The sequence below is a fragment of the Acartia tonsa genome, chromosome 1, assembly GCF_053477335.1.
Source record: "Acartia tonsa isolate MP-2025a chromosome 1, ASM5347733v1, whole genome shotgun sequence".
Lineage (NCBI taxonomy): Eukaryota > Metazoa > Arthropoda > Copepoda > Calanoida > Acartiidae > Acartia > Acartia tonsa.
This window is the reverse complement of record NC_137260.1, coordinates 36,154,229-36,178,947: the sequence shown is the minus strand read 5'-3', so window position 1 is coordinate 36,178,947 and position 24,719 is coordinate 36,154,229. Positions and strand designations below refer to the sequence as shown.

The 24,719-nt window shown below is 29.8% G+C and overlaps 3 protein-coding genes across 5 annotated transcripts; 2 read left to right on the top strand and 1 right to left on the bottom strand.

Annotated features, from left to right (window-relative positions):
* Positions 1-19: 19 nt before the first annotated feature.
* Positions 20-24,718, bottom strand: LOC145318258 (thioredoxin-related transmembrane protein 2 homolog). Of its 3 annotated transcripts, none has more exons than XR_013879283.1 (10): positions 24,639-24,718; positions 24,066-24,147; positions 21,419-21,514; positions 20,948-21,021; positions 13,636-13,672; positions 8,543-8,638; positions 5,968-6,095; positions 5,541-5,619; positions 4,805-5,059; positions 20-4,627 (listed from the first exon to the last, which is right to left on the bottom strand). XR_013879283.1 is itself a non-coding variant. In XM_080159583.1 (9 exons), the coding sequence occupies exons 1-9, from the start codon at positions 24,704-24,706 to the stop codon at positions 4,883-4,885; spliced, it is 837 nt and encodes a 278-aa protein (XP_080015709.1). In that variant the 5' UTR covers positions 24,707-24,718; the 3' UTR covers positions 20-4,882. The 3 variants fall into 3 exon arrangements, 1 of the variants encoding a protein (XP_080015709.1); XR_013879287.1 differs by having other exon boundaries at positions 20-4,556; XM_080159583.1 differs by having other exon boundaries at positions 20-5,059.
* LOC145317148 (uncharacterized) lies at positions 14,360-16,846 on the top strand. The gene is made up of 6 exons (XM_080158118.1): positions 14,360-14,632; positions 15,141-15,260; positions 15,520-15,619; positions 16,094-16,189; positions 16,389-16,559; positions 16,699-16,846. Exons 1-6 carry the CDS (start codon positions 14,575-14,577, stop codon positions 16,844-16,846), a joined length of 693 nt encoding a protein of 230 aa, XP_080014244.1. The 5' UTR covers positions 14,360-14,574.
* Positions 16,975-19,490, top strand: LOC145332982 (uncharacterized). Its single transcript, XM_080178120.1, has 7 exons — positions 16,975-17,195; positions 17,262-17,568; positions 17,687-18,019; positions 18,083-18,231; positions 18,293-19,124; positions 19,235-19,313; positions 19,386-19,490. Exons 1-7 carry the CDS (start codon positions 17,088-17,090, stop codon positions 19,462-19,464), a joined length of 1,887 nt encoding a protein of 628 aa, XP_080034246.1. The 5' UTR covers positions 16,975-17,087; the 3' UTR covers positions 19,465-19,490.
* Position 24,719: the final 1 nt, after the last annotated feature.

Here is a 24,719-nt window from a genome sequence, read left to right as displayed (position 1 = left end):
ATGCAAAAAATTAGAATAATAAGCTCAGGGTATTTATTTAATAAGTAGTATTTAACAATTAATAATTCATAATAAGTGGCATTAATTTTTTATATTTATGTTATTTATGATATGAAATTTAAAAATCTACATTGTGTTCCTCTTTGTCAAAGTAATGTACTGCTATATGAAAACTCTAAAAAAACAGTAGTTGTTTTAGTTCATATTACTTCTAGATGTATAAAAAAGGAAAAATTGAACTTTAGAGTAAGTTCATAATAAAAAAAAAACTAAACTATATCTATCTAAAAAGTGTAAACTTCAAAACAAAACAGTATAATTTAAGTTAGGAATATGATATTTTTTTAGAGTGTAAAAACAATTTAAGTTGATGATAAACTATATTCTTAACTTAGACATACATATTCATAAACTCTATGACATCCTGAACTCTATCTATCTATCTCTGTCTCATTTCATATTAGTTTTGCTCTTTCTCTTTTTTCATAGCTTTTTCTTTCTGTTGTTAAACAAGGAGGGAGGTTTTCATTTGTTAAGTGGAAATAGTCCAGACAAGATTCAATTTTAACATAATACTTACACGCACAGTTCACAAAGAAATAAAGGGGGAGGTAGCTCTCGCAGAGTTCCGTAAAAGTGTGAGTTTAAATACTTTATAATAGGAGTATATATAGAACTGTGAAGAAACGGCCATAAAACGCCGCTGCCGCCGAAAACCGGTATTTTCCGCCAAAAGTTGACCTTTTTTATGTTTTGGATACTTGTGATTTTTTGGATTTACTATTAAAAACATGTCCCAACTCTACCAAAAGTGTCAGGAAAAATAAAGAAAACTACAAAAAAAATTCGGCGAATCGGCCGCCGTTTTTCCACAAATCCACGTTATACCCCAATTAAAGCAACTACCATGCCAAGTTTTAGTATTCTATTCCTATTTTAAATTCACAACTTTACGGAATTCTGCTAAAGCTATCTCCCCTTTCTTCGTTTATATCTAATTTTACAGAAATGTCTACTATATGTGTTTAAATAGAAATTTTTCAATGTTTTGCAATTTGTGACATAGTAAAACAATATTAAAACTTATCAAAAACATTAAGATACAGAAATTAATATAAGAAATATATCAAATTGAAAAGAAAATGTGGATATTGTGGATACAATCCTTTAACCAAAACGTGTAAAAGTTTTTGTAGGATTCATATTTCTTTCTTTTTAATGCAATCATACAAAGTTAAAAAAAAGCAATTGAAAAAGAATAATTCAAATATATGCTTTTATTATAATACTGTTGAAATAGATCCTAAAGATAAAATGTTACCGCAGTGTCAAATAGCTTTCAGAAAAATATTTTTGAACAAAAATACAGAAAATAAAGTCTTTATTTATAAAGAAAATACCGTATTTTTTTGTGTTTGCCACTTCAGGTAGATAATTGAATTTTTAATGACCTTACATATTTAGGTACACCTGCCATGATGATGTTATATTATAAAACCAAAACATCCATAGCCCCATTAACTTATAACCATTCCTACTCAATGCATAAAGACACAAAAGTGAACAAAACTATTATTATATTGTTTAGTCCAGTTTTGGTGCAGTGTATAATAATGTTAAAGTGTGAAGAATGATAGAAAGATATGAGAAGGACTACTGTCACAAATTCCAGAATATTTGCTTCTCTATTTGCATACTCACACTACATTATAGTTCATTCTAAATATTAAATTCTTATAATAAAAACAATTCAGATCTTTAATTATGTTAAATAGATTTAGCTGTCTTTAAAAGTATTGAATTCTAATTTAAAGTTGTAAAAAATAAATTGATAGTTAATTGCAATGCCTGATTTTTAAAAATAAGTACAAAACTGAACCTAGGAAAAAGTTTGCAGTACCCATTTGCGTCAAGAGTTATTAGAAGGTTCATATTTCTATCCCTGAATAAACTAAATGAAACCCAAAACATAATATGGAAAGAACTCTTATCAAGTAAATATGAATAAATGTTTAGTCTGGAGTATGTATGACAAGAACCAGAATCTATGTTATTGCAAAAACATGATTTTTAACACACACACATGTATCACCATCTCATAATTAAATCAACAGTTCCTAGTCTTCCACTTTATTTTTAACATCAAAACATCAGCATCAAGTTAAGTTAAAGGTTTTTTTTTAAATAAGTGATTCTAATATTTTTTTTATGGTTTAAGCCCTCTTATTAAAAAAACCCTTTGTCTAATTTGTGGATTTATTTGTTAAAAATAAAAGAAGCAATTTATTTATTTGTTAGTGCTAAAAGTAATAAATGATGTAGATACAAACATTAATTACCCAAAACTTTTTGCCATAATGCATTTGATCCTACAATATCAAGGCCAAAGGATAAATTAATTATTTTCCTAGGTAATAAAAGTAATAAAATAGTGTGAACATAAATTCTTATACTTTTAACAGAAAAATAACATTCAGAGAAAACGAGAAATATTTATTATTGTGAAATATTAAAAAAATTATCTGTTAAATGTAAAATTCAAAGAAATGCTTTATCAAAAAATCATTACCTATTGTCCCCTGCCAAGCCCTTATTTTCAAATGAAGCTTACTTGATGAACTCTAGCCAAATATGTCAAGTGTCCTTCTTTTACCATCCTATTAACACTGACCTTACATTATGACACACGGGAAATTATAACCACTCCTTCAAGAGACTTCAAATCATATAAACAAACATACCACAAAATCATCTTGTGAAATATTGTAATATTTTATGATTAAAATAGCAAATAAAGAACCTGCAAATATAAAAGTAAAGTGTGACCAAGATATTTTGAAGAGTATTGTTTTGCCACCAAATAAACAAGATTATAAGAAAAGAGATTGCAAGTATTGGGTAAGCGCACACACACACACACAGACACAATTAATCCAGAATTTATAATCAGAAAGAAATTAACAGTTAAATATATTTTTAAATAATTTGCCTGATCTCTTAAATAGCACCAATAATTGTGTGTGCTTTATTATCATCTTTAACTATTTCCTGATTTGTAATTTTTTTCAGAAAATTTATCTTCCTAAGTTTGTCGGGTGTGTCTTTAGAGTACATAGAAAGATAGTTAGAAAAAGAGAGAATGAGAGAAAAAAAGACAGAAATAGAAAGAGAAGAGATAAGAATTTGAGAGGATTAAAAAGAAACAATTGAGAGAGACAAAAGGAGCAAAAGAAAGAGAGAGAATGAGAGAAAAGGAATATGAGAGAGAGAGACAAGCAAACAAATTTTGTTGTGAAAGGAATCTTGTTGTAAGGAAATTTGCACTTTGAGGGTTTGTTTGTGTTAATGTGTGCGTGTATGTGTGTGTGGGTGTTTCTGTTTGGGTGATTATGTGTGCTTGTGGACAAACTTACAAGAATATAGGAAATGATTTTTATAATAAGATCACCATATTCATTTCTGTGTGGAGCTTTATCTAAAAGCTAATATTTTCCTAAAATTTATTGTCTTTATTTTACAGTCAGGTTTTAGTCCATATAAGAATCCTTTTATACCTGTAAAACTTAGCAAATGTTTGCAGGTTTTCTTTGCCAACAAAGTCTTACTAATGCTTTGCAAGGTGTAATTTATTAAAGGTTTCAAAAATCTATGATTTCAAGACAATGTCTGGTAAAGAGAACTAGAAAGTGTAAAATGCATTGCAATATTCTTCTTAATTACAATATGTAAAATTCTGTCTTTGGTGGCTAGTAAATGTCAGTTATTTTGTCCTTATAATTTCGCTTAAGTTAAATCAATGTTTTGCATCTTAATGCAAAAAAAATCTAATAACTTTAGTCAAAACAGTAAACAAAGAAAATTATACAGAAACTGTTATTTTAACAAGCAGAAACGTTGGTGGAAAATAATAGACCAGTCAGGAGTAAACTTGGTAGGCACAGGTCTTATTTTCAACTTTGCAGTACATTTTCTTTGTTGCTTTAGAGTAAAACACAAATATAGATTACATTTTCTGTAAAAACAATCAGTTTTTTTTAAATTGCCAAAGAAAAAAAAAATAACAAAATTAAAACAATTCAAGGATATTATAAAGTATAAAATAATGCCACAAAATCATATAAAAACAAGAAAAATAATGTGCATGAAAGGTTAAAGATTAGTCAAATCAATAAAAAAAATAAACAAAATGGCAAGGTTTGTGTAGTATGCTAAACTAAAAAATATGTAAGACATAGAATAAAATCTAGACTTTTTAATAGAAGCAAACAAAAGGTATTCAACGTTTATAAAGATTCTTATCCCCTTTGGTGAAAAAGTATTAATACATAATAACAGGGGTGTGTACAGAGTAATGCAAGGGGTGTATACACCGCCCCTAGTGAAACAACAACAATTACTAAAGATCTACATTGTCACTACAGGCCTTAAGAAATAAAGTCAGGGATGTAAGAATATGTCAATGGAAAAAAAGTAATGTATATTATATAAATCAATCCTAAGATGCTCGAGCATATTTGAGGGTGATAAATAATAAATCTTCAATTGACTTTTCCACCCTGAATAGAATATTTAGTGAGATCATATTTGGCAATTTAGTTAGGTTACTGGATGTATTTTTTTACAGTGGCTGTATGAAAATAAATGAGTTTTACAAAGTAAGTCTTGAAATGTGAATTTTGTATAACTTCTAATACATCTCATGAAAAAATAACAAGGCATATTGTATAAAGTGAAGGAAGTACTTAGCAAATCAAATTTAAAATTCAGTTTCAAGAAACCCCTTGTAAAGCATTCCTAACATTGCCTTTTCAATATTCTTATTTCCAAAGGATTCGACATTACAATTACAATCAGATAACTACATCAGCATGATATTGAACATTTATTTAGTTTTCTTATCCTCTACAGCTGCTGCTGCGCCGCCACCAGACTTCTTGTCCTTGGTCTTGGCGTACAGGTTGTTGAGGTCGAAGGCCTGAACGAGGTCCTCCTCCTTGAAAAAGAACTTCTGGATCTTGCTGTTGATAATAGCTGGCACTCTGCCTACTTCCTTTCCATCCTGCGGAAAATTAATAAAATAAAATCATTTTCATTTAAAAGATTTTTAGAGCTAATTTTTTTAAACTTGAGGTTGAAATTTACTTTATATCTAACAATTAAAGGTCAATGTGTAAACTTACCATAATTTCTATTAAAACTATAAGTTTTTTACATCTAACTATTATTCTGCCTGCAAAAATTTTAATTATTAAATCAAATATCTGGAATACAATAACTGTTGGCCCTTCTTTTCCACCATGAATAAAATCCTACCTGGAAGATGATACAGTTAAAGATGTCTGGAGAAGCTGTTATGGAACTTATATGTTTCACCTGATAAAAATCCGATCTGGAAGTTCAACTCGGTGAATCAAATTGTACCTGGAAGATGATAACAGTAGGAAGTTGTCTGGACAAGCTAGACCTGTTGTTATGGAACTTTTATGTTTCATATAATAAAAATCGTACCTGGGAGTTCAACTTGGTGAATATAATCCTACCTGGAACAGGATAACTGTTGGCAGTTGTCTGGACAAGCTGGAGGTGTTGATATGGAACTTTTCGGCTTCATCAGGATATCTAAAATATTAAAATTTGTTATGTTATTCTTGTTTGTAACCTCCGAGGAATAATTTCAGATTTTAAAAAATCTAAAATATTATTTAGTAGCGGCTATGCTTAGAGGAGGGGTAATTTCTCTTGGGAGAGTTGGTAACCCCCCTCCTATTAACCTTCCCAGAAGCTACGTTGTAAAGGAGATCATAATAGTTCAGCGGTTAGGGAGATCCTTTGGTACAGACAAACAGACTCACTGACATCCTGTTACTTTTATATAAGTATTAAATGGACACAAAATGGATTTTCTGTTAAATAATAAATCTTTGGTTAAGTTAGGTAGTGTTAAAAAACCCGCAAGGTTATTCTTACCTGCCAACATCTAACTTGCCAAACTTGAAATGTTTGTTGGAATAATCATTGGACAATTTGGAGAAGATGTGTGCAAAGTTGATACAAGCTGGAGACCAGGCAGCGTAGAAGGCGATCAACCAACAAACCTAAAATTTAATACAATCAGTTTTAGTGAAATATGTCTACCTAACGTTATTCTGCATAATCGATTTAAAATCCATCCATTCCTAAATAAAATAAAAACCTTTTAATTATCTGACCTTTCTTTATGACTTAATGCACTTAATAATATGTGTTCTTTTTTTTCTTTATAACCAATATTATCTACGCAACTAGAACATAAAGTGGAGCAACAAAAATATTCTATAAAAAGTACATAACTGCAGAATTAGCCTTTTAAGAAAGGGGGGGGTTTTTTAATGCAACCATCTCGTAATCAATGTATAAATGGCACTTAGAATTCGAATTTCATCCGAAATTTTGCATGAATAATCCTTGGTAGGTCTATTTTCCCTAAATCGAACAAAAAGTTGGAAAAGTAGCGGCTAACGGCTTGCGACTCAGCTGTGTAGCCATTTTTTGGGTATTTTCAAGAGAAATCCATCACGAAACCTCTCTCCACATAATGTTCTTTTCCACTCCAAAACGTTTTCAAACGGTTCTAGCCGGTAGTTGCTGGTACTTGAAATCTAATAAATGTTTTTTTGTATCATTTCACATGATTTAAAGCAAAAATATGATTCAAAAAGTTGATTGCTACGTAATTTATGACAGATTTGCCCTAAAAATAGCCAAAAACGGCTAAACGGCTGAGCTGTTAGCCGTTACTTTTTCAACTTTTTGTTCGATTTAGGGAAAATAGACCTACCAAGGATTACTCATGCATAATTTCAGATCAAAATTCGAATTCTAAGTGCCATTTATACATTGATTACGAGATAGTTGCATTAACCCCCCCCCCCCCCCTTATTTAAAACACCAAAAACTTTAGAGGTTTAAAAAATAAATATCATTGCCAATATATGTATAACACAGATTTATTCCAAACTGTTAAAACACACTTGATTTCAAGATAAAATACCTATTTGAAATTCTGGGTAGAAATGTAATTTTGGATTCAAATCTTTTATCCCTTTTATTTACATTTCATTCAATTCGCCAAGCTGACCAATATATTGGAAGATTTCTCACAACTTAATATTATAAAGTTAACACATTTCTATATTTCTTAACAGGGTAAAATAAACAAAATATCTTTTATGTTAAGGTAATAATTTTTTTTGAACTTTCTTTATGTCGCAATTGCATCGACAAGGAAAAAAATATTTTCTTTAAATAAATATCCCTAATATGAGTTCAACTGTGTTATTTATGGACTAAATATTAAAGTTAAAATTGTGTTATGTTTCAAACAACAAAAAGTAATTTACATTTTCCTTATTAAACATTTAGGATGTATTACAATTTTAACAAAGAAATATTTTAAAGGGAAAATATATGGAAGAAATGTCATCTATTGTATGGAATTTTAATTCCTAAAATAAGCTGTAAAAAGTAGGACAATAAAGAGTATTAGACGAATAGGTAATTACCATAGTGGACTTCAGATATAAATCCAAATAATAGAAGACGAAAAAACATTATACGCCTAAGATTTTAGGTTAGTATATTCTTTTCATTAAAAATAATATAAAGTAGCAAGTTTTTTTTTGTCTGTAGCTTAAGATTTCGATAACTACAGAACCGATTGATCTCTCCCTTTTAAGGAATCTTCATAATCACAAGTTAAATTAAGTTTTGTATTCCCTTTATGATTATACCTAAATTAACAATACATCTAGAAAATTCGGGTGAAGTCCCTTTCGTGGCAACGCTCCTTAAGGGAAATTTCTTCGTATATTCACAGTAGCTTTTCTCCTATTTCTAGCCCATGCGGGGGGTTCTGACCCTCCGGGGCAAAATGCCTATCCCTGCGTAGTAATCACCTAACCCAATATAACCTAACATAATATAAGATATCCTATCAAAAGCAATTTTCAAAATACGACGAATCGCCCCATAAGGGGCGTTGCCACGAAAGGGACTATACCCGAAAATTCTTTATATGAGAAGTCCTAAAATGTATTAAATGTGTTTCTATATGTGAAGAAAATGAGAATATCTCTGCTATGTACAATAAAATAAACACAGAAAATGTCATCAACTGTCACAAATATAAATATTTTTCACAATATCATACAATATTTTTACTAGCCAGGTTCAAAACTATTCTTTTAACATTTAATAAGTTCGATAAGAGTTGATAAATCTTAATGTTATCTAAAATCGTTACAAATATGCTAAAAATGTGCATATCAAATGCGTTTCTTAGGTCAAACCAACAAAACTAAGATCCTGCCATACTTTTAGCGACATTTCCAGATTTACTCCAAATTATCACTTTATTTTAAAAATGAGGGGGGGGGGGGATCAGTTTTCAACAGGAAATATGTATTAAAGCACCTTTCTTTCTTCTAAACGCAATTACGACACTTTTATTTGTTCTAAGCGCCATTAATAAAAACTTGCCAGGATGCATATTCTATCTCCTTACCTTAGTATCTCTTTGGATTTCCTCCATCATGTTATTTCCTCTGAAGTAGGTAATACTCTCGGGGCCCTTGTAAGTTGGCTCTGGCAGTAACATACCCTACAACAAATTTTAATTTTAATAAATAGTGGCTTTTTTAGGGGGGGGGATTTCAGGGGATATGTCTAGCGAGGGAATCGTACAATTAACCTACAAATCTTCTCTGAAGCAATGTAAAACTTCTGTGAAAATTGTGGAATGGTTGGTCCTTCCGTTTACGAGATCTTGGTGGACAAACATATACAATTATACATATTATAGGCAGAAATCATTTCCTAAAAACATTTCTATTTTCCTTTCTATATTCTATATAAAAAATATCAAAATCTTTTGCACAAAACAATGGCGATGAGTTTCAGAAAAGCATAAGGCGCCATATTTGATGAAATATGTCTTAAGATAGACAAAAAGAAGTAGATAGAGAAATAGAAAAGAGAGATCGAGTAAAAGAGAAAGTGGATAAAATCTTTAGATTTATGTACATTGTACAGTAGTAGAGATTAAGCAATGTAATCATGAATTTACAAAAATATTTTGTCAAGTTTTAATCTTACCATATATCTTAAAATGAATATTAACTTCAATATTAAACTTGAAAATAACACAAGATGCAGAAATTGGGAAAATTTATAAGATTCCTAATCTCATTATTTAGCATTTCATTAAAAAAATTTAAAAATTGTTCTTCAAATCACCCAGATAGCCTTGGATAACGCATGCACCATAAGATCTTATTTTGGTGTATTTCTGAAGCAAATCTTGCTTGCCTAATGATGTGAATGAATTTATTGTTCTTCAGACAACCAATCCTTTGATTGCACGACCTCTCTCTTAAAGTCCTAAATGTGCATTGTAATAAATAGCTCCATTTTTGGGACAATCTATTCCCCCAACTCTAACCATCTATGTCGAGCACCTAACATAGCAAACATAGGAGCCATTTTTAAAGTTTTTTATTGAAGCCCTTTCCTACCAGTGTTTCGGAGCCAGAGCCGGAGCCGGGAGCAGCAACATTTTTGGTGGAGCTAGAGCCGGATCCGGAGCCGTATTTTTCGTTAAAAACGGCTCCAGCTCCAGATTAGCTAAAAATGATTTTTTAAAGTAATATTATAATTTGACAACGGTCTATTTCCATATAATAAACTGAAAAACTATTGTTACTTAACAAATAGACACACATCCTTCTACTTTTTTATAGGTTTAATCAAGTAAAAGCAAAATATTTTATATTATTTTATCAAATTCAATAATGAACAAAAATTAATATATTAATTTTAAGGTAGGAGCCGGTACTGGAGCCGGAGCCGCATCAAAATTAAACGGCTCCGACACCCTGTTTCCTACAACAAGCGGAAAACGAAGAAAAGGGCATGCAGGGTTAAGTTCCCGACAAGAGCTGTTTGTATTTTACAAGTTTAAATGAACAAAGAAAATTAAAAGGAAAATTGAAGTGAGAAATAATAAGAAAACTAAATGTAAAAGTTTTCTTTGGTCAACTTGTTAGAGTGTTCCTATGGATGCACTTATTCTTGGTAAGATAAAACTCTTATTTGCAACCAGAGAAATGGATATAAATACGAAAGAAAAAGAATTCTTGCAGTAGACTGTTTAGCCTATCCTAAAATATAAAGTACTAAGATTTTATTATTTGTAGCGAAGGATTTCGCTCACCACTGAACCGATATGGTTCTTCTTTAGAGGGAAGCTTCTTATATGCCCTGAGATGTTTTTAGGCTATTTTATTTTTATAAATAAGCCTGAGTATGGTTTTATGCTATTTTTCTGCCCTTTCATATCCCTTCGAATATAGAGCCCCTAGACGCTAGGGGCGCAGACGCTAGAATTAAATAAAGTAGTAAGCTATTTTGTCTGTAGCAAAGGATCTCGCTAACTACTAAACCAATATGGATCTCCTTTACAGTGAAGCTTCTTATAGGTCCAAGGAAGGCTTATAAATATTTTGGGCGATGGTATCTCGAATCTCCCAAAAATACCACCCCCCCCCCTCCCTGCAAAAAGAATATTTTTGTTTAATTTTTATAATTTTTCCTCACCCCACCTTAAATGCCCCTAGAGGCTTCTTGGGGGGCGTAGCCGATAGCAAAAATACAAACCGCATATATTTCACGAAAGCATACCCTATACATTTTTACAATAATAAAAAAAAATATTTGAACTGGCGTAAATATTTCATTATCTTGCGTTGATGTATCCCTGTCACTGTTGGAAGTGGTTGATATTTATCATAGTCTTGGTTATAAAGAAAAGAAAAAGTGGACACTGAGATATCAAGCATCACGAATTAGGAGAAAAGTAAATTATAACAGACGTTTTTGGTAAATTTTTTATGATTAAACTAATAGCTGAGCTAATAGCCATCTAGGGGCTTTGAATTCAAAGATAAAAATAGCCTAAAACCATCCCAAGATTAGGATTAAATAGCCTAAAATAAGTTATTCGGGGAAATGTTTCTACAACTCTTGCAACTAGCTTTTCCATCGGTAAAACAAACTAGGAACAATTTTAAGACACAAAATGTATTTCTCTAATTCTCTAGTAATATTTTTTTTTATAAAATTTTAATGAAAAAATACAATATTAAGGGTTACTTTAAAGATAAGCATAATCGTATTTTAAGAAATAACTAATTCATAAGTAACTTATTTAACCACTTTTCTCTAACAAAGCATTGATTCAATGAACCAAACAAATATAAGTTTAGAGTTACTTACAACATTACACAAAATAACAAAAACATTTTTAGTAACGAAGCTACTCTATACTTCCGTCTGTCCGTCCGTCTGTCCGTCCGTCCGTAATTAATGAATTGGGGAAAACGTGATTTTTTCGGTTCCTATTCAAGATAGACAGCTGAAATTTTAGTGAGGATTCCCAGATTTTTACGTTTTCGTAATTTTCTCAACTCCTTTTCAAGATTAAGGGCTGAAATTTTCAGGATTTAATTAATTTTATATTTTACATATTTTCACTAAGTTTTATTAAGATTTTTTTATTGGGGTGCTAGATGAATTCCTAGATTTTTTAGGGTTTCATGGTTTTCTCAATTCCTATTCAGGATTGAATATGCTCATGTTCTACATATTTCCATAAAGTTTCATTAAGATTTGTCTATTAATTGCGGTGCTAGATCAATTCCTAGATTTTTAAGTTTTCATGATTATAAGGTTGCGTGATTGTAAAGGTTTGATGATTTCCCTATTTTACCAATATTAATATTTATTATATGACACTGCTTTATAGTATTTTTGTTCCTGATATACATTCATAATTTTTGAGCTTCGCTACTTATGGATGTTGTCATCCTTGTTTTTCTACAAAATAGTTTGGAATATTTTACCCCTCTCGTATTTTTGTTAATTTTCATCATATAAATATTTTTGTATTAATTGTCATTAATGTAAATTTATGTAAGGCAAAATAAATGAATTATTTCACATGAACGAGTTTGTGTCAATTAAATCTAATTCATCCACCTATTCTATCCACTTATACCTTAACAATTCTAATAACAAGAATGTTTGATTTCAAAGATAAAAAAATAGTTACATAAGAGGAGTTTATTATTTGAGTTTATTCATTATTAAAAATATTCATTCTCTCAATTTAAATCAGCATGCAGTAAAATAAGGGGGGGGGGAGTTTTGACACATTTGCGTAAACAGGGAGTATAGGCTTTATCTTTGGACTGAGAGGATAGGTTATTAGGGATAAAATCATTCTTATATGATGAATTTTCCCAAGTTTTAAGATTTTTTGGAAAGGCCTCCAGGTTCCGGAGCTCCAGGCCTCCAGGTCCTCTCTGTACAGGTAAAAATTAAAAAAATATTTTTTTTTTTGAAGAGTTAGAAGTCAACCTATGAAACAAAATATGCATATTTTTGAACGTTATTCACATATTTGAAGAAAAAAACGCATATTTTGTTTCATAAGTTGACTTCTAACTCTTCAAAAAAAAATTTTTTTTTTCATTTTTACCTGTACAGAGAGGACCTGGAGGCCTGGAGCTCCGGAACCTGGAGGCCTATCCAAAAAATCTTAAAACTTGGGAAAATTCATCATATAAGAATGATTTTATCCCTAATAACCTATACTCTCAGTCCAAAGATAAAGCCTATACTCCCTGTTTACGCAAATGTGTCAAAACTTCCCCCCCCCCCCCTTAAATTAAAAGTAATGTATAGACCTTTAAAGTTAGAGCGACCCTAGAAGCTAGTAAATTACAGAGTAGCTGCACTATATAGCAACCACTTAATAATTGTGAATATACTCCTAAAGATAATTATTAAACTAGTTAGTTGAAGCTTAAGCATTAGTTTAAACTACTTACAAAACCTTTGAAGGGTTATTCAAGGTCCCCGGCAGGGATAGGTCAATAGATGATAAATAAAAGGATGAACTTCCTTCTTCCAATCAAATATTACAAATATTTCTGTAAAAAGAAATGATAACCTTGCATTTAAAACAAAAATACATTTTTGGGTATACACTAACATTAAATATGTGTTTTATATATTAAAAAAAAGATTAAAGAGATATATAGATTCTTGTATATAAAATAGGGAAAGTGTGGACGGACAGGTAGATTAACATTAGGAGTATGACAGAATTTTCAATAAAATTTGATTCAAAATCTTTATTTTAAAAGCACAATTTTTTGTGTCCAAAGAAACAATGACTACACATAGAAAAAGTTTATTAAGGTAATACCTTAGAATGTGATTTTTCATGTTTAGGCTAAATTAAAACTATGCGGGGGATAGATGTTTAAAGCCCCCTCCCCTCCAGGAAAATATGAAAAATATATGTGTGCTAAAAATTTTAAAGGGTTTTAGTGTACAATCTAATCATGAAAACAGGTTGTGAATTTATTCTGTCACAAACATTAAAAAAGGATAGTAAGAAAGATGAAAGGGTTGATAACTAACATATACGCTAATATGTATACTCTAGAAGCTCCGACTCTATAGGCACTCTAATAGCGTTTATAATTGGTATACACAACATTTCATAGCCAGTAGATTAATAAGATTGCTTACCTGGAGAAGGAAACAGAGAATGTACACAAGCCCAAGTCTGAAATAATAGATCTAATAAATAAAAGATCAAACACATATGTAGAACAATGGGATACATTGATTAAGCCCATGTTTAAAAATAAAATAAATATTAAAATAGATGTTTAACCAATTCAATAAGTTTAAACTTAGCCCAATAAAAAAGATGTTTAAAATAAAATGCTAGAACAAGATGAATAATTGCTACTGCTGCAATGTCGGACATTTAAAACTAACTAAAGTAAAGAAATGCTTTTACATATTAACAGATAAAGTCAATATATGTTGCTTGTCCACATTGTCCTTCGCTTTTAATTTCTAGACAAATCTCTTTAACCATGAAAACAAGATTAATTTAAACTAAATGAACAGGCTGGAGAGTCTTCATGTCATTAACAAGGATAATTCACATTCATGCAGCTAAGAATTTGAATGACAGGTAAACACTTAAACTGACAGGGTATGGAATAATAATTACTGTTTGTTTTAAATAAAACTTTTCTGATATTGCTCAATAATCTATTTATAAAGAGTTCATAAGAAGGAATGAAATTAGATACAATTTAGAATTATAATTAATAGTTGGATCATGTCTGTCCTATTTGACTGACATGAGTAGAAAAAAACGTATTTACAAGAATATTCAATGTTTCCTTAAATCAAATTAAAATAAATCATGAGTTATGTTTTCTACTCATTAAATCATATCAAATTCAAATCTAATGTAAATAGAATGATCTACTTTATCAGAGTCTTCTTTTATTAATGAGAATACATGTAAAACAAATTTTGGCCATTTATAAAACTTGTTGAATGTGACCATTCTTAATTGTTGACATGTTTGCATATAATTAGATTCCACTTCAATGTTTTAAGTTTATTGTCCAATGTTTAGTGCTTTGTAAATATATTCCAGTCAGCATGAAAGAGAGGAACAGAAAGGTTCTCTGGGTTTTAGTTTATATACTACTCATTGTAGGTATTTAAATTACATGTTAAAATCATAAATAAAATTATTGAGAACTTAAAAAAGATAAACTACAGTAACAAATGCCCTGGCTAAGCACACATCTTTTATGTATACTCTAAATATATTCTTATAATACATCACACAAAAACCTTTTCAAAAAAAAATATAATTGATGTGTGTCTTAGGTTAGGTTAGGCTAAGGTATAGAACTGTGTAATAATAGGGCCACTAGGGGCTAGAAATAATTTTGTTTTAAGAATTAAAAAAAGGGGGGGGGGAAATAAGTTTAAGTGAAAGAATCGAAAATAAGTCAAATATTAATAGTTGAAAGAAAAGTAATATGAAAAAAGTAAATGAATCAATACATAACAAGACAAAATATAAAAAAAATACTTGCATGTAAAGGAAAATAATTTTAAAAATTTATGGTGACAATAACAATCATAATGTCTAATATCATAATTCTTTAAATTTTAAGAAAATCTTTTAATCCAATTTTCATGTAAATTATATTTAGTGTCTTTCACCCAAGTGAGGAACACATACAATGGTTGGGTGGACAGACCATTTGATGATCTGACCACCAGAATACCAAAACAGAATGTGCCCTTTCCATCTGTTACTATTTGTCCATCAGGTGTATGCATATTCATAATTATTAAACAGATTATCTATCATACTCAAATACTTAAATTGTCTTTGCCATTAATCATAAATAATATCTATAAGGATTAATTACAAATACAGTTTCAAAGTTATGTATACTGCAAATGTATTAAGGATGCAAAATCTTAATTAAGAAAACAGTCTCAAATTAACTTTGCATTAAATAACTTATTTAAGTATCAAGCAATTGTATATTATATCATTAAAAAATAAACAATTTAACTAATTAGGCCTCTTAACATGGCCTGGTCTGAGACAATTCTTAAATGAGATGGAATTTACAGATGATCACAGAGCTTTTCTACACAGAACATTCAAAACTTTTCTGAGGTTAAAGAGACATGCACATTGATTACTCAGAAATTAATAGGGGGGGGGGGGGGGGTAGGTTGTGCTAAAATTCCGTAAGTGTGAGTTTAAAGGCTTAAAAACAGTAGTAGAAAAATGATATTCACTAAATATGTGTATTCCTTATTGAATAGAACAATAGACAAAAAAAAATTTAAGTTAACATAAATCTACCTTTACGTAATTTTAGCACAACCTACTTCACCATTTGTAATAATATGTAAATTGGACAATAATTAGGAAAGTTTTCTTTAACATTTTAATCTTCAGTGCAATGTCATGCAGTAGGGGGGGGGGGGGTGTAATTAAAAAAAATCAATTGGGAAGGCCGGTCTTCCTCTTTTTTAACGACCTAATGATTTCACATTCCTCTAGTGATTCGCTGTGAAAGTCACTGCTTTATTGTATCAAAAATGTTTATCAACCCAACATCCATAAGTTAAAAATTTAATTCAGGTTGAAAATTGCATATATCGATCTGAATTACTACAACACTGTGGAAAACTTTGAATTAGCTGATTGCCAGTATGATGAAGTTTATAGTAGGAACAGGTATTCTATTAGCAAATATTAAACATCTTATTTACGAATTATTAAGATGTCTGTATGTCCCTCTAAATATAGCTTTCTTAACGCTAGACTGCTTAGACTCTTCTTCTGAACTATTTTATTTTAAATAAAAAAAGGTAATTGCCATCCCCCGCTTGCAGCAAAGTAACTCCACAAGAAATTTATTTATTTATTTACTTAGGGAGATTTGTAATTTCTTTCAATACTTTCTGGATATGGCAGAAAGAAGGATGTTAAGAAGTACATTGAAAACAAAAACTCTGACATTATTTGATGAGAACAAGGAACTTTTCTATTATGAAAACTATGAATCTGATTATAGCTGCGAAGTTAACTTTCTTTGTGCCTTAAAGTAAGTCATTTCATTAAAACACAACGAAGATTTCAAAGATTTCAAATCAATTTCTTAGTATATAGAAACAAAATCTAAATAATATCAATCAGAAAATTTAAAGCATTATCAAAAAAATAATCTTATTTTATTCATGTAGAGTTAGAGACTCTTTAAACCTTACTTCTTCGTGGTTGCAAATTCTTGCAGATATACATACAATACTTATAATTGAAAATGAAGAAAGAGATGACCCAATGGAAACCTTTCTACAGGTAGAGATTCACACCACTCTCAACAGGGATTGATACTATTATTGCACCTTATTGTAAAATAAAAAGTAAGAAAGAAAATCATTAGTTTAGCAATGTTAACAGACAGAATTTCCTAGAAAATATTTTCAGAACTGGATGGAGGAGAAACCAACCCCAGAATATCACAAAACAACAAAGGATTTACAAAATTAAACTATTATTTTTTTCCATTGCTTTTTTAAATTATAATTATTACTTTCATTTCTCTTATTAGTATGATGATTACTTTTTCTCAATGATGGGAAGAAGGAAAAGGTTTGCTGAAGAAACTCCAAATATGACTTTGGTTGAAAGATATATAACTGAGCATAATTCAACACTCTATATACCTGTTAAGTTGCGGGTAAGCATATCATTAAACAATATGAATATGAAAAAAAAAAGGAATAAGCAAGTTTATAATTGTTAGGTTGAAGTTTCAAAAAATGAGAAGGAAGTACAACCTTTCTGGAATCATTTTATCACAAGAAAATTCTACCAGCTAAAAATGTTACAAATAAAATTCAAAGATGTAACCAAACTTGGTGATTTCCTTATTCCCATTTTCTCAAAACCTTTACTATCTCATCCCTACAGATATTACTTATCAACTAAAATAATAAAAGAAACAAGAACGGAAATGAATGAGTTTTTGAACGTGTTGCTTGTGAATATAACTGGAGAAAAAGAACTTACATGGAATTTACTTGATGCTGTTGACATTTTTATGGTTACAGGTATTAACAAACCAATAGTTTTTAAGATCTATTATAAGAAGTAAGAAGATTTGGAATCGGATTTGTACCATATTAAAAATTCAAAATATAACAAAATAATTTTGCTTGTTATATTCAGGGGGGTCAGTAATAATAGGTGGCAGGCTTAACTTGGAGGGAACCAGTGTGGGAATAGATTATGATCCTTTTCCAAACAGTTGGTCTAGTCTAGACAATTATGAACAACTATGTATCTCAACAGAATATGTAAATGTTCTACAAAATCTAAACAAAGAGTTTAAGGATCCATGCATTTCACCAAATATATTGTGCACGAAATATTGTAAAAACTCAATATTGTTTAAAAGACATGTAAGGAATAGCAGTTCCTTACTAAAACTAATGAAGTATATGAATCATCCACCAACTTTCCAGCCAAAGCAAACATGGATGGTACCTTTTTGTAATCAAGGTAATAGTGATTATAGGAACAAATAATTTAATACATTTTCTAAATTGATTTTCATTACTTAAGGCAAGGAAGTAGAAAATTTTACAAGAGTAACATACAAAAATCGAATGAATCTTAGTTCTTCAAGTCCTAATTATGGATATAACTTCTGTCAAAATGCTTTTCAAACAGAAACAGACTTTGCTTTGTGCACTACAATAAAATATGATGAGGTAAATATTTTTTTTTCTTCATAAAAATTATATCTGTTAACAGAGATTGTCTTTACTTCAGGAAAGTCCATTCAATAGGCCACCAAAAGGATCCTATGGAATATTTGAAAAGGGAATGAATTACATACTAGATTCATTTGGTCAATATGAAGGTCATAAAACTGTTAATACTAGAACTATGAGAGATAATAATCAGAATAGAATAGGTCATTATGAACATAGGGATACACCATCAGATTATTATCCAAATGATCATAGGATATTACTCCATGGCCCAAATGATATTCCTATGTTTCATGGACACAAGAGTAAACAAATCATAACTAATGTAAAAAATAATCAAAGAACACTATTTTTACATGAATTCGAATTACAATTTCAAACAATACAAAGATTTCATGATAAAAACTTGAAAATATATGATGTCAGCAAGCGTCTCTGTTACTTCACAGATGAAGCAAGTCAACTTTGGTTAACAGAACAAGGATACACACAGAATAATTGTATTCTAAAATGCAAACTAGAAAAAGTTTTGAAGAAATGCAAATGTTTACCCTGGTTTAGCACTTTCAGGAAAGATGTTCCAACTTGTGATCTGTTTGGACATAAATGTTACGAGCAGAAAATGTTGCAAATCAATGATGACCTAGATTTTACAGATGAAAACAAACCTCCCTGTGGATGTTTTCCAAACTGTGAAGAAACTGAGTACATACCCTACCTTGACAAAAATGGAGGAAGTAATGAGCTAACAGTACAGAAGAACAATATCCTATTAGATTTAGATTTTCCTGATTTCTTACTAGGTGGAGCAGACTGGCTTAATGATGATTTTGTTCAGCAGCATGGAAAGGATAAGTTTCTACTCCCTTACTTGAGGGATATATTTCTTGGTAAGATTAAATGAAACAAGGGTTAAAGAAAAGTTTCTGCTATAAATGTAAATAAGTAATCACTTTAAAGTTTAACCAGTACTGACTACTAAACTAAAAATTAACTTTAGGTAATGAAAGTATCTTGTACCACAAAGGCGACAATTTCACACAAGATATGGTTTCTTTTGAAATGACTGCAGAATTGACGTAAGACTTATTCCATAATTCTATATTTTATTAATTGTTTAAGAGTTAAGTTCTAATATTCATTTTTTTAAGGTCATGTGTACCAGCAACCTGCCTGATCAAAGAAAGAGCAAATAACTTGGCATCAATCAAGATTGACTTTAAGGCATAGAAAATTATAAAAAAAAAATAAATAAGCCTACCCTTAACAGAAATAATAAGTTTGAAATATTATGGTTACATTAACAGTTACACTAAAATTGATATCTTTACTTTTCCATTTTTTATAGGATAATATAATTACAAAGATAACAAGAGTGGAAAGAGTTTCTTTAGGAGATAAGCTGGGAGCTATTGGTGGGATTCTAGGTAACTTTAATTATAGAAAGGCTTCATGGTATGTTCAGTTCATCCATGGTAGCATTAAAAAAAATAAAAATCTTAAAAATGATGCAGCCTTCTAAACCCTAAACTGCCCTAACACTTTCAATCTACATGTTGGTTTTTTGATGAGAACTCTTTTGTTTAGTACTAAAATTTATGTCTTTTTTTTTCCTTGAATTATTATTTCATAGGATTTTGAATAGACATTTTGATTGCACTATAGATATATAACTTATTTGCAAAATTTTTGCCATGTGTTTTAACTTGATAAAAGAAAAAGGTTTTGTGATTTTTTTCCTTTAAATTTACAAATTTACATATGTTCTTAAAACTTTTCAATTGGAGAGTTATTCTGGTACTTCACAAGATTAGCAGATCTTCCAATGAATTGGCAATTAGAAAATTTTGCATATCTATTATTCTAATTATATTATGACTACATGGTTTAAATGAAGATTCTTTTGAGTATTGATTTAATTTATTAATACTTCTCTTTTTAATAACTAAACAAAACCTTTACTTTAAAATACTTTTCATAAAAATATCCCTTTAATGGTAAATATTTAATTAAGGAATATTTCTTGGAATCTCTTGTTTAACTATTATGGATGTTCTGTGTTGGACAGTTCACACAATTCAAACTTTTTCAACAAAATTCAAATATAAAATATAAAAAAAAAGTTAATAAATAATGCATTTTTTTTCTGGCTAGCCGTCTAAAAACATGATAGTTGTATTTAAAGAGATGTATTTAATGTATTTTAAAACATTCAGAAGGTGCAAAGCTCACAAATATAAAAATCTACAAATTTAAAAGTGAGTTACGCTATTGAGTAAAAATTCAGACCTCTATATTAAATAGTAGCCGAATAGATCAAATTAATCCCCTTAAGGTTACGAACAAACATAATGGACTGACCGACGTACTGACTGCATAGAGTAGCTTCGCTTCTAAGCATATAAAAAAGTGCATAAGATTACATATTTTTATATTACTTTTAATAAATATGAAGAAAACAGACCTCATAACAGAACTTTATAAACTCATCATAATATTCGTTGGCTTAAAAACTTTAGGGGTTTAATTAAATTAGATTGTATTGTACAAACTAACAATATCAAAACTTTTCCGCCATAAACCCTCATCTACTTACAGGGTAATTTTGTTCATCATAATTCGGGGAAACGTCAGCTCCCTTATCCCTTATTTGGAGAATGATCCCCTGATTGAAACCTTTATGATTGATTTGAAATGAAACCTAAAACCCTACCTGGGATCAGCCATGAAGTAGAGGATGATATTAGCACACTTGGCGTACATAAATCCAGAAGATAAATAGGCAACCTAAAATATTAATAAATCAGTTTTAATTCTAATTTATCTATAATACAAAGAGTTATCATGTCTATGTGTACTTCCACTAAAGCTAATGTGTTCTGCTTTCAGAGAATTTACAAAATTCTTCATTGCTATTTAAATTTTATTAAACATTAATAAATTTAATAATTAACGTATTTTCGACTTAAAAGAAGCATTTGACAAATATTCAACTACCATTTTGTTATAACTTTTTTTTCTTTAGGTATTTAATGTAGGAAACTGATATCTTGCATATCCTAGGTAGAATTTAAATACACTATGCTAACCCCCTCCCCCCTTTAACAAAAAAAAAATTACAACCCTTATTTAACACCCTTCCCCTAAAAAGCTTAGATGTCCTTGCTAATGATTAAAGTCTTGCCATGGTGGTAGAACCAGTCTTTCTTGATCTAATCATAATGACAATTAGCAAGAAGAATAGGATCTCAGATTCCCTCATATCCAGTTCACACATTTCCTAGAAAAAAAATATTTTCAAAATTTCAGCATGTGAAATATTTTTCTTTCATCTTACTTAGTTTTTTCTTTCATTTTAGGGAAATAATGGGGTTACACTGTGGTTTTGAATTTTTATTGTTGTTTTAATCTTCGAATGAAAAGGAAAAACATTTGATTTTTATAATTTCATCGTGGGCATAATTGAAACATAAAAATCCTGTAGTAAAAATAAAAGCATCCATTCATGCTAATGCTAATGCTCCGTGTAAAAAGGAATAATAGCACACAAGGAAAATATAATACTGTTAACTTTAATAAAACTAATCTATCAATTATTTGCCTATCCCTGCATCATTGTTAAACTGTGATTTTTCAGGTTGCGGAATCTACGAGAACATATCCCTTTATTAATCTCTTATGAATGGGCAATGACCACCCATCTAAAATATTCATGTTTCTATGTGTAAATCAAAACTATTTTGCAGAATTAGGATTGAAAATTGTAAGTGGTCGCCATAAACAGGATGTAATATTTTGCTGGGCAGTTAATATAGCCAACAAGTTTATTTTACATGCCATGGACAAAAGAATAGTTAAACTTTTACAACTATGACTTTATTATAATACCACTTATAGCAACGAAATAATATGTTGTGTATTTAAATCAAATTAAATTTGTGATCTAAGGATTCAATTTTTCTCTAAAATAAGGGGGGGGGTAGGATAATACGTTTTCTCTATCTAGAATTGGATCAATGAAGACTTAAGAGACAAAAGAATTATTCAGTTAGTCCTATAACATCTCTGATACCTAAAGCTTTGTCATATAAAAAAGTACATTTCAGTATAAATATTTCAATCAATCAATTTACCTATTCTAAAAAAATCATTGTTTACAGCCAGAATTTATAACCCAATTCATTTCATTCATGCAAGTCCAACATTCATCCAAACTATTTATGACAACAATAAATTTTATGGATACTTGTAATGGGGTTGAAAACAAAAGGCGGTGAATAAAAAAATGTTTAAATTAAAAATTTGTACGACATAAAGGCCATTTTTCCTATAGCCAAAATAAAAATCATTTAGACGAAACCTATCATAAAATAGAGCAGTACTACTAAAACAAAAGTTATCACATGGTAAATCCGCATAATGTTAACTTTATGCTTTACAATTGGGGGAGATATGGCAGATATGACCCATAATAAAAGATAAAAATCTGTGTAATATTTTGGGATCTACATATTTATATACATTCATATTTGAATGAGTAGGGGAAAAGTTTCCACACAATTTTGACATGAATAACAGTAGGAGTATTAGAAAGATTATAAATATGATAAAGAAGTTTTTTTTACGTTCAACATAAAAACCATCCCTTTGATTGCACGACATTATTATTTGGGCCAAGAAATTACCCCTCTTCTCCTATGTCACACTTAGAAGAAACTAATTTTTAACAGTTTTAAAATGAATCAAAGCAAACAGCAAGCAAACATTATAAAATCCAATGTTCAAAGAAGTGTAAAATACTACAATACTAGGATTAAAATTACAATTAATACCGTACCTATAGAAAAGGATATTATTAAATAAAAAATAATGTTTTTTTTTAATTAAATATCAAAATCAGAGCTCTAGATAATAGCATCCGTTTTAATATCAGAGAATTAGGAGAAGTTTAAAATAAAAGATTTTAGTAAATGAAAATCGCCGAGTATCAGGTTGTGAGATTCCAATAAAATAATCATAAATAATTACTCATCGTATCGTATTAAAGACAGCTATCCGCAGATATTAAAATTAAAATTTATAAGATTAAAACAGTTTTGTTAGCCCCGAGGGGCCAAAGGCTCGGCCAAACAAAACTGGTATTGATATTAAAATTTATATTTTCGTATATGTGGGAAATCGTTTGCAATACGATTCTATACATGATTTTTCAGAATGGCTGAGAACCGATTCTAATCCAGCAGATATTAATCGGTTTCAAAGCCATGCTGGAAATTAAATTATTGAGCAGATACTCTACTTAATTTAGTTTTAGATAAAATAAACTTCAATAATGGTAAAGTAAAACTATGTTAAAGTGTATGAAATAATTCTCTTCAGTTTTAATAAGAAGTAAAAGCATTTTATAAAGAGTTTTAATGATTTCTAAACTATAGAATAATAATGTTAAGACAAGTTAATGTCAAATGTATGAAATATTCTTTACCAGGGACAAGGGACCAGGATTCTGAAAATTTCCCCACAACCAACTAAATTGCCCTCCCTCCCCCCCCCCTCCCGACCCCTCTTACTCACTTCCCTTTAGTTATAGCATTAAACTAGTTTTACACCAACATCAAGCCTCAAAAATATACAATTTTTTGGCAATTTCAAATGAAATCAATATACTGAATCACAGCCCCTGATTATTTACAGTGTGCAGATGATCAATAAGACACAATAATCTATTCAACTTAAAATGTAATTTCTAAAAGACAAAGAGTTTTGTTACTATTAAGTTATCTTTGTAAAAGAAATAAAAAATAACAAGAACAAATAATATTACTACTTACAGGGCCAGGAGGGAAGACATATTCACAAAGAGGACGGGTCAACTTTAGCACCAGGAAGGAGAAACATAGAATCAGATTCACTTCAATCAAATAGGTAATCATTTTTATTTTACATGTTGTCTTTTTTAGGGGTTATTCCTCAAAATGTTGAAATGGCGATGCAATTCAGAGGTTTACAAATAACACAAGATTTAAGTAGTTTTTAGTTCTATAATTGGGATCGTTACGTGCGTCCGTAATAAAAAGCCTTTTATGTTAATTTTGGCCTATTAATTTCACTTGGCATGGTGTTTCCTGTAATAGGTACGATTTAGTAAGTGAAGCAACTCTATAACCGTTACCAGAAAATCTGTAGGTCCATCAAAAAATTTTAATTTGACAAAAAATTTGTTTGAAAAAAATGATTCCTATTACAACAAGGTGCAATGTTAAAATCATCTCTATAATCAAGTCAAAAAATGTTAGTAGGTTCTAAAAACGTATTCTGGATTTAAGAAATTTAGTTTTTTCTTTCATATTACTCTTACAAAGATGTTTTAAATATTTAATAAAAATAAAAATGAACAAATTCCTATGTAGTAAGGGTGGGCCAGCTGTTTTAGCTCATTCTTCAATCCACTGGGAATTGACGGCATTTTCATAATAGAACTAGGC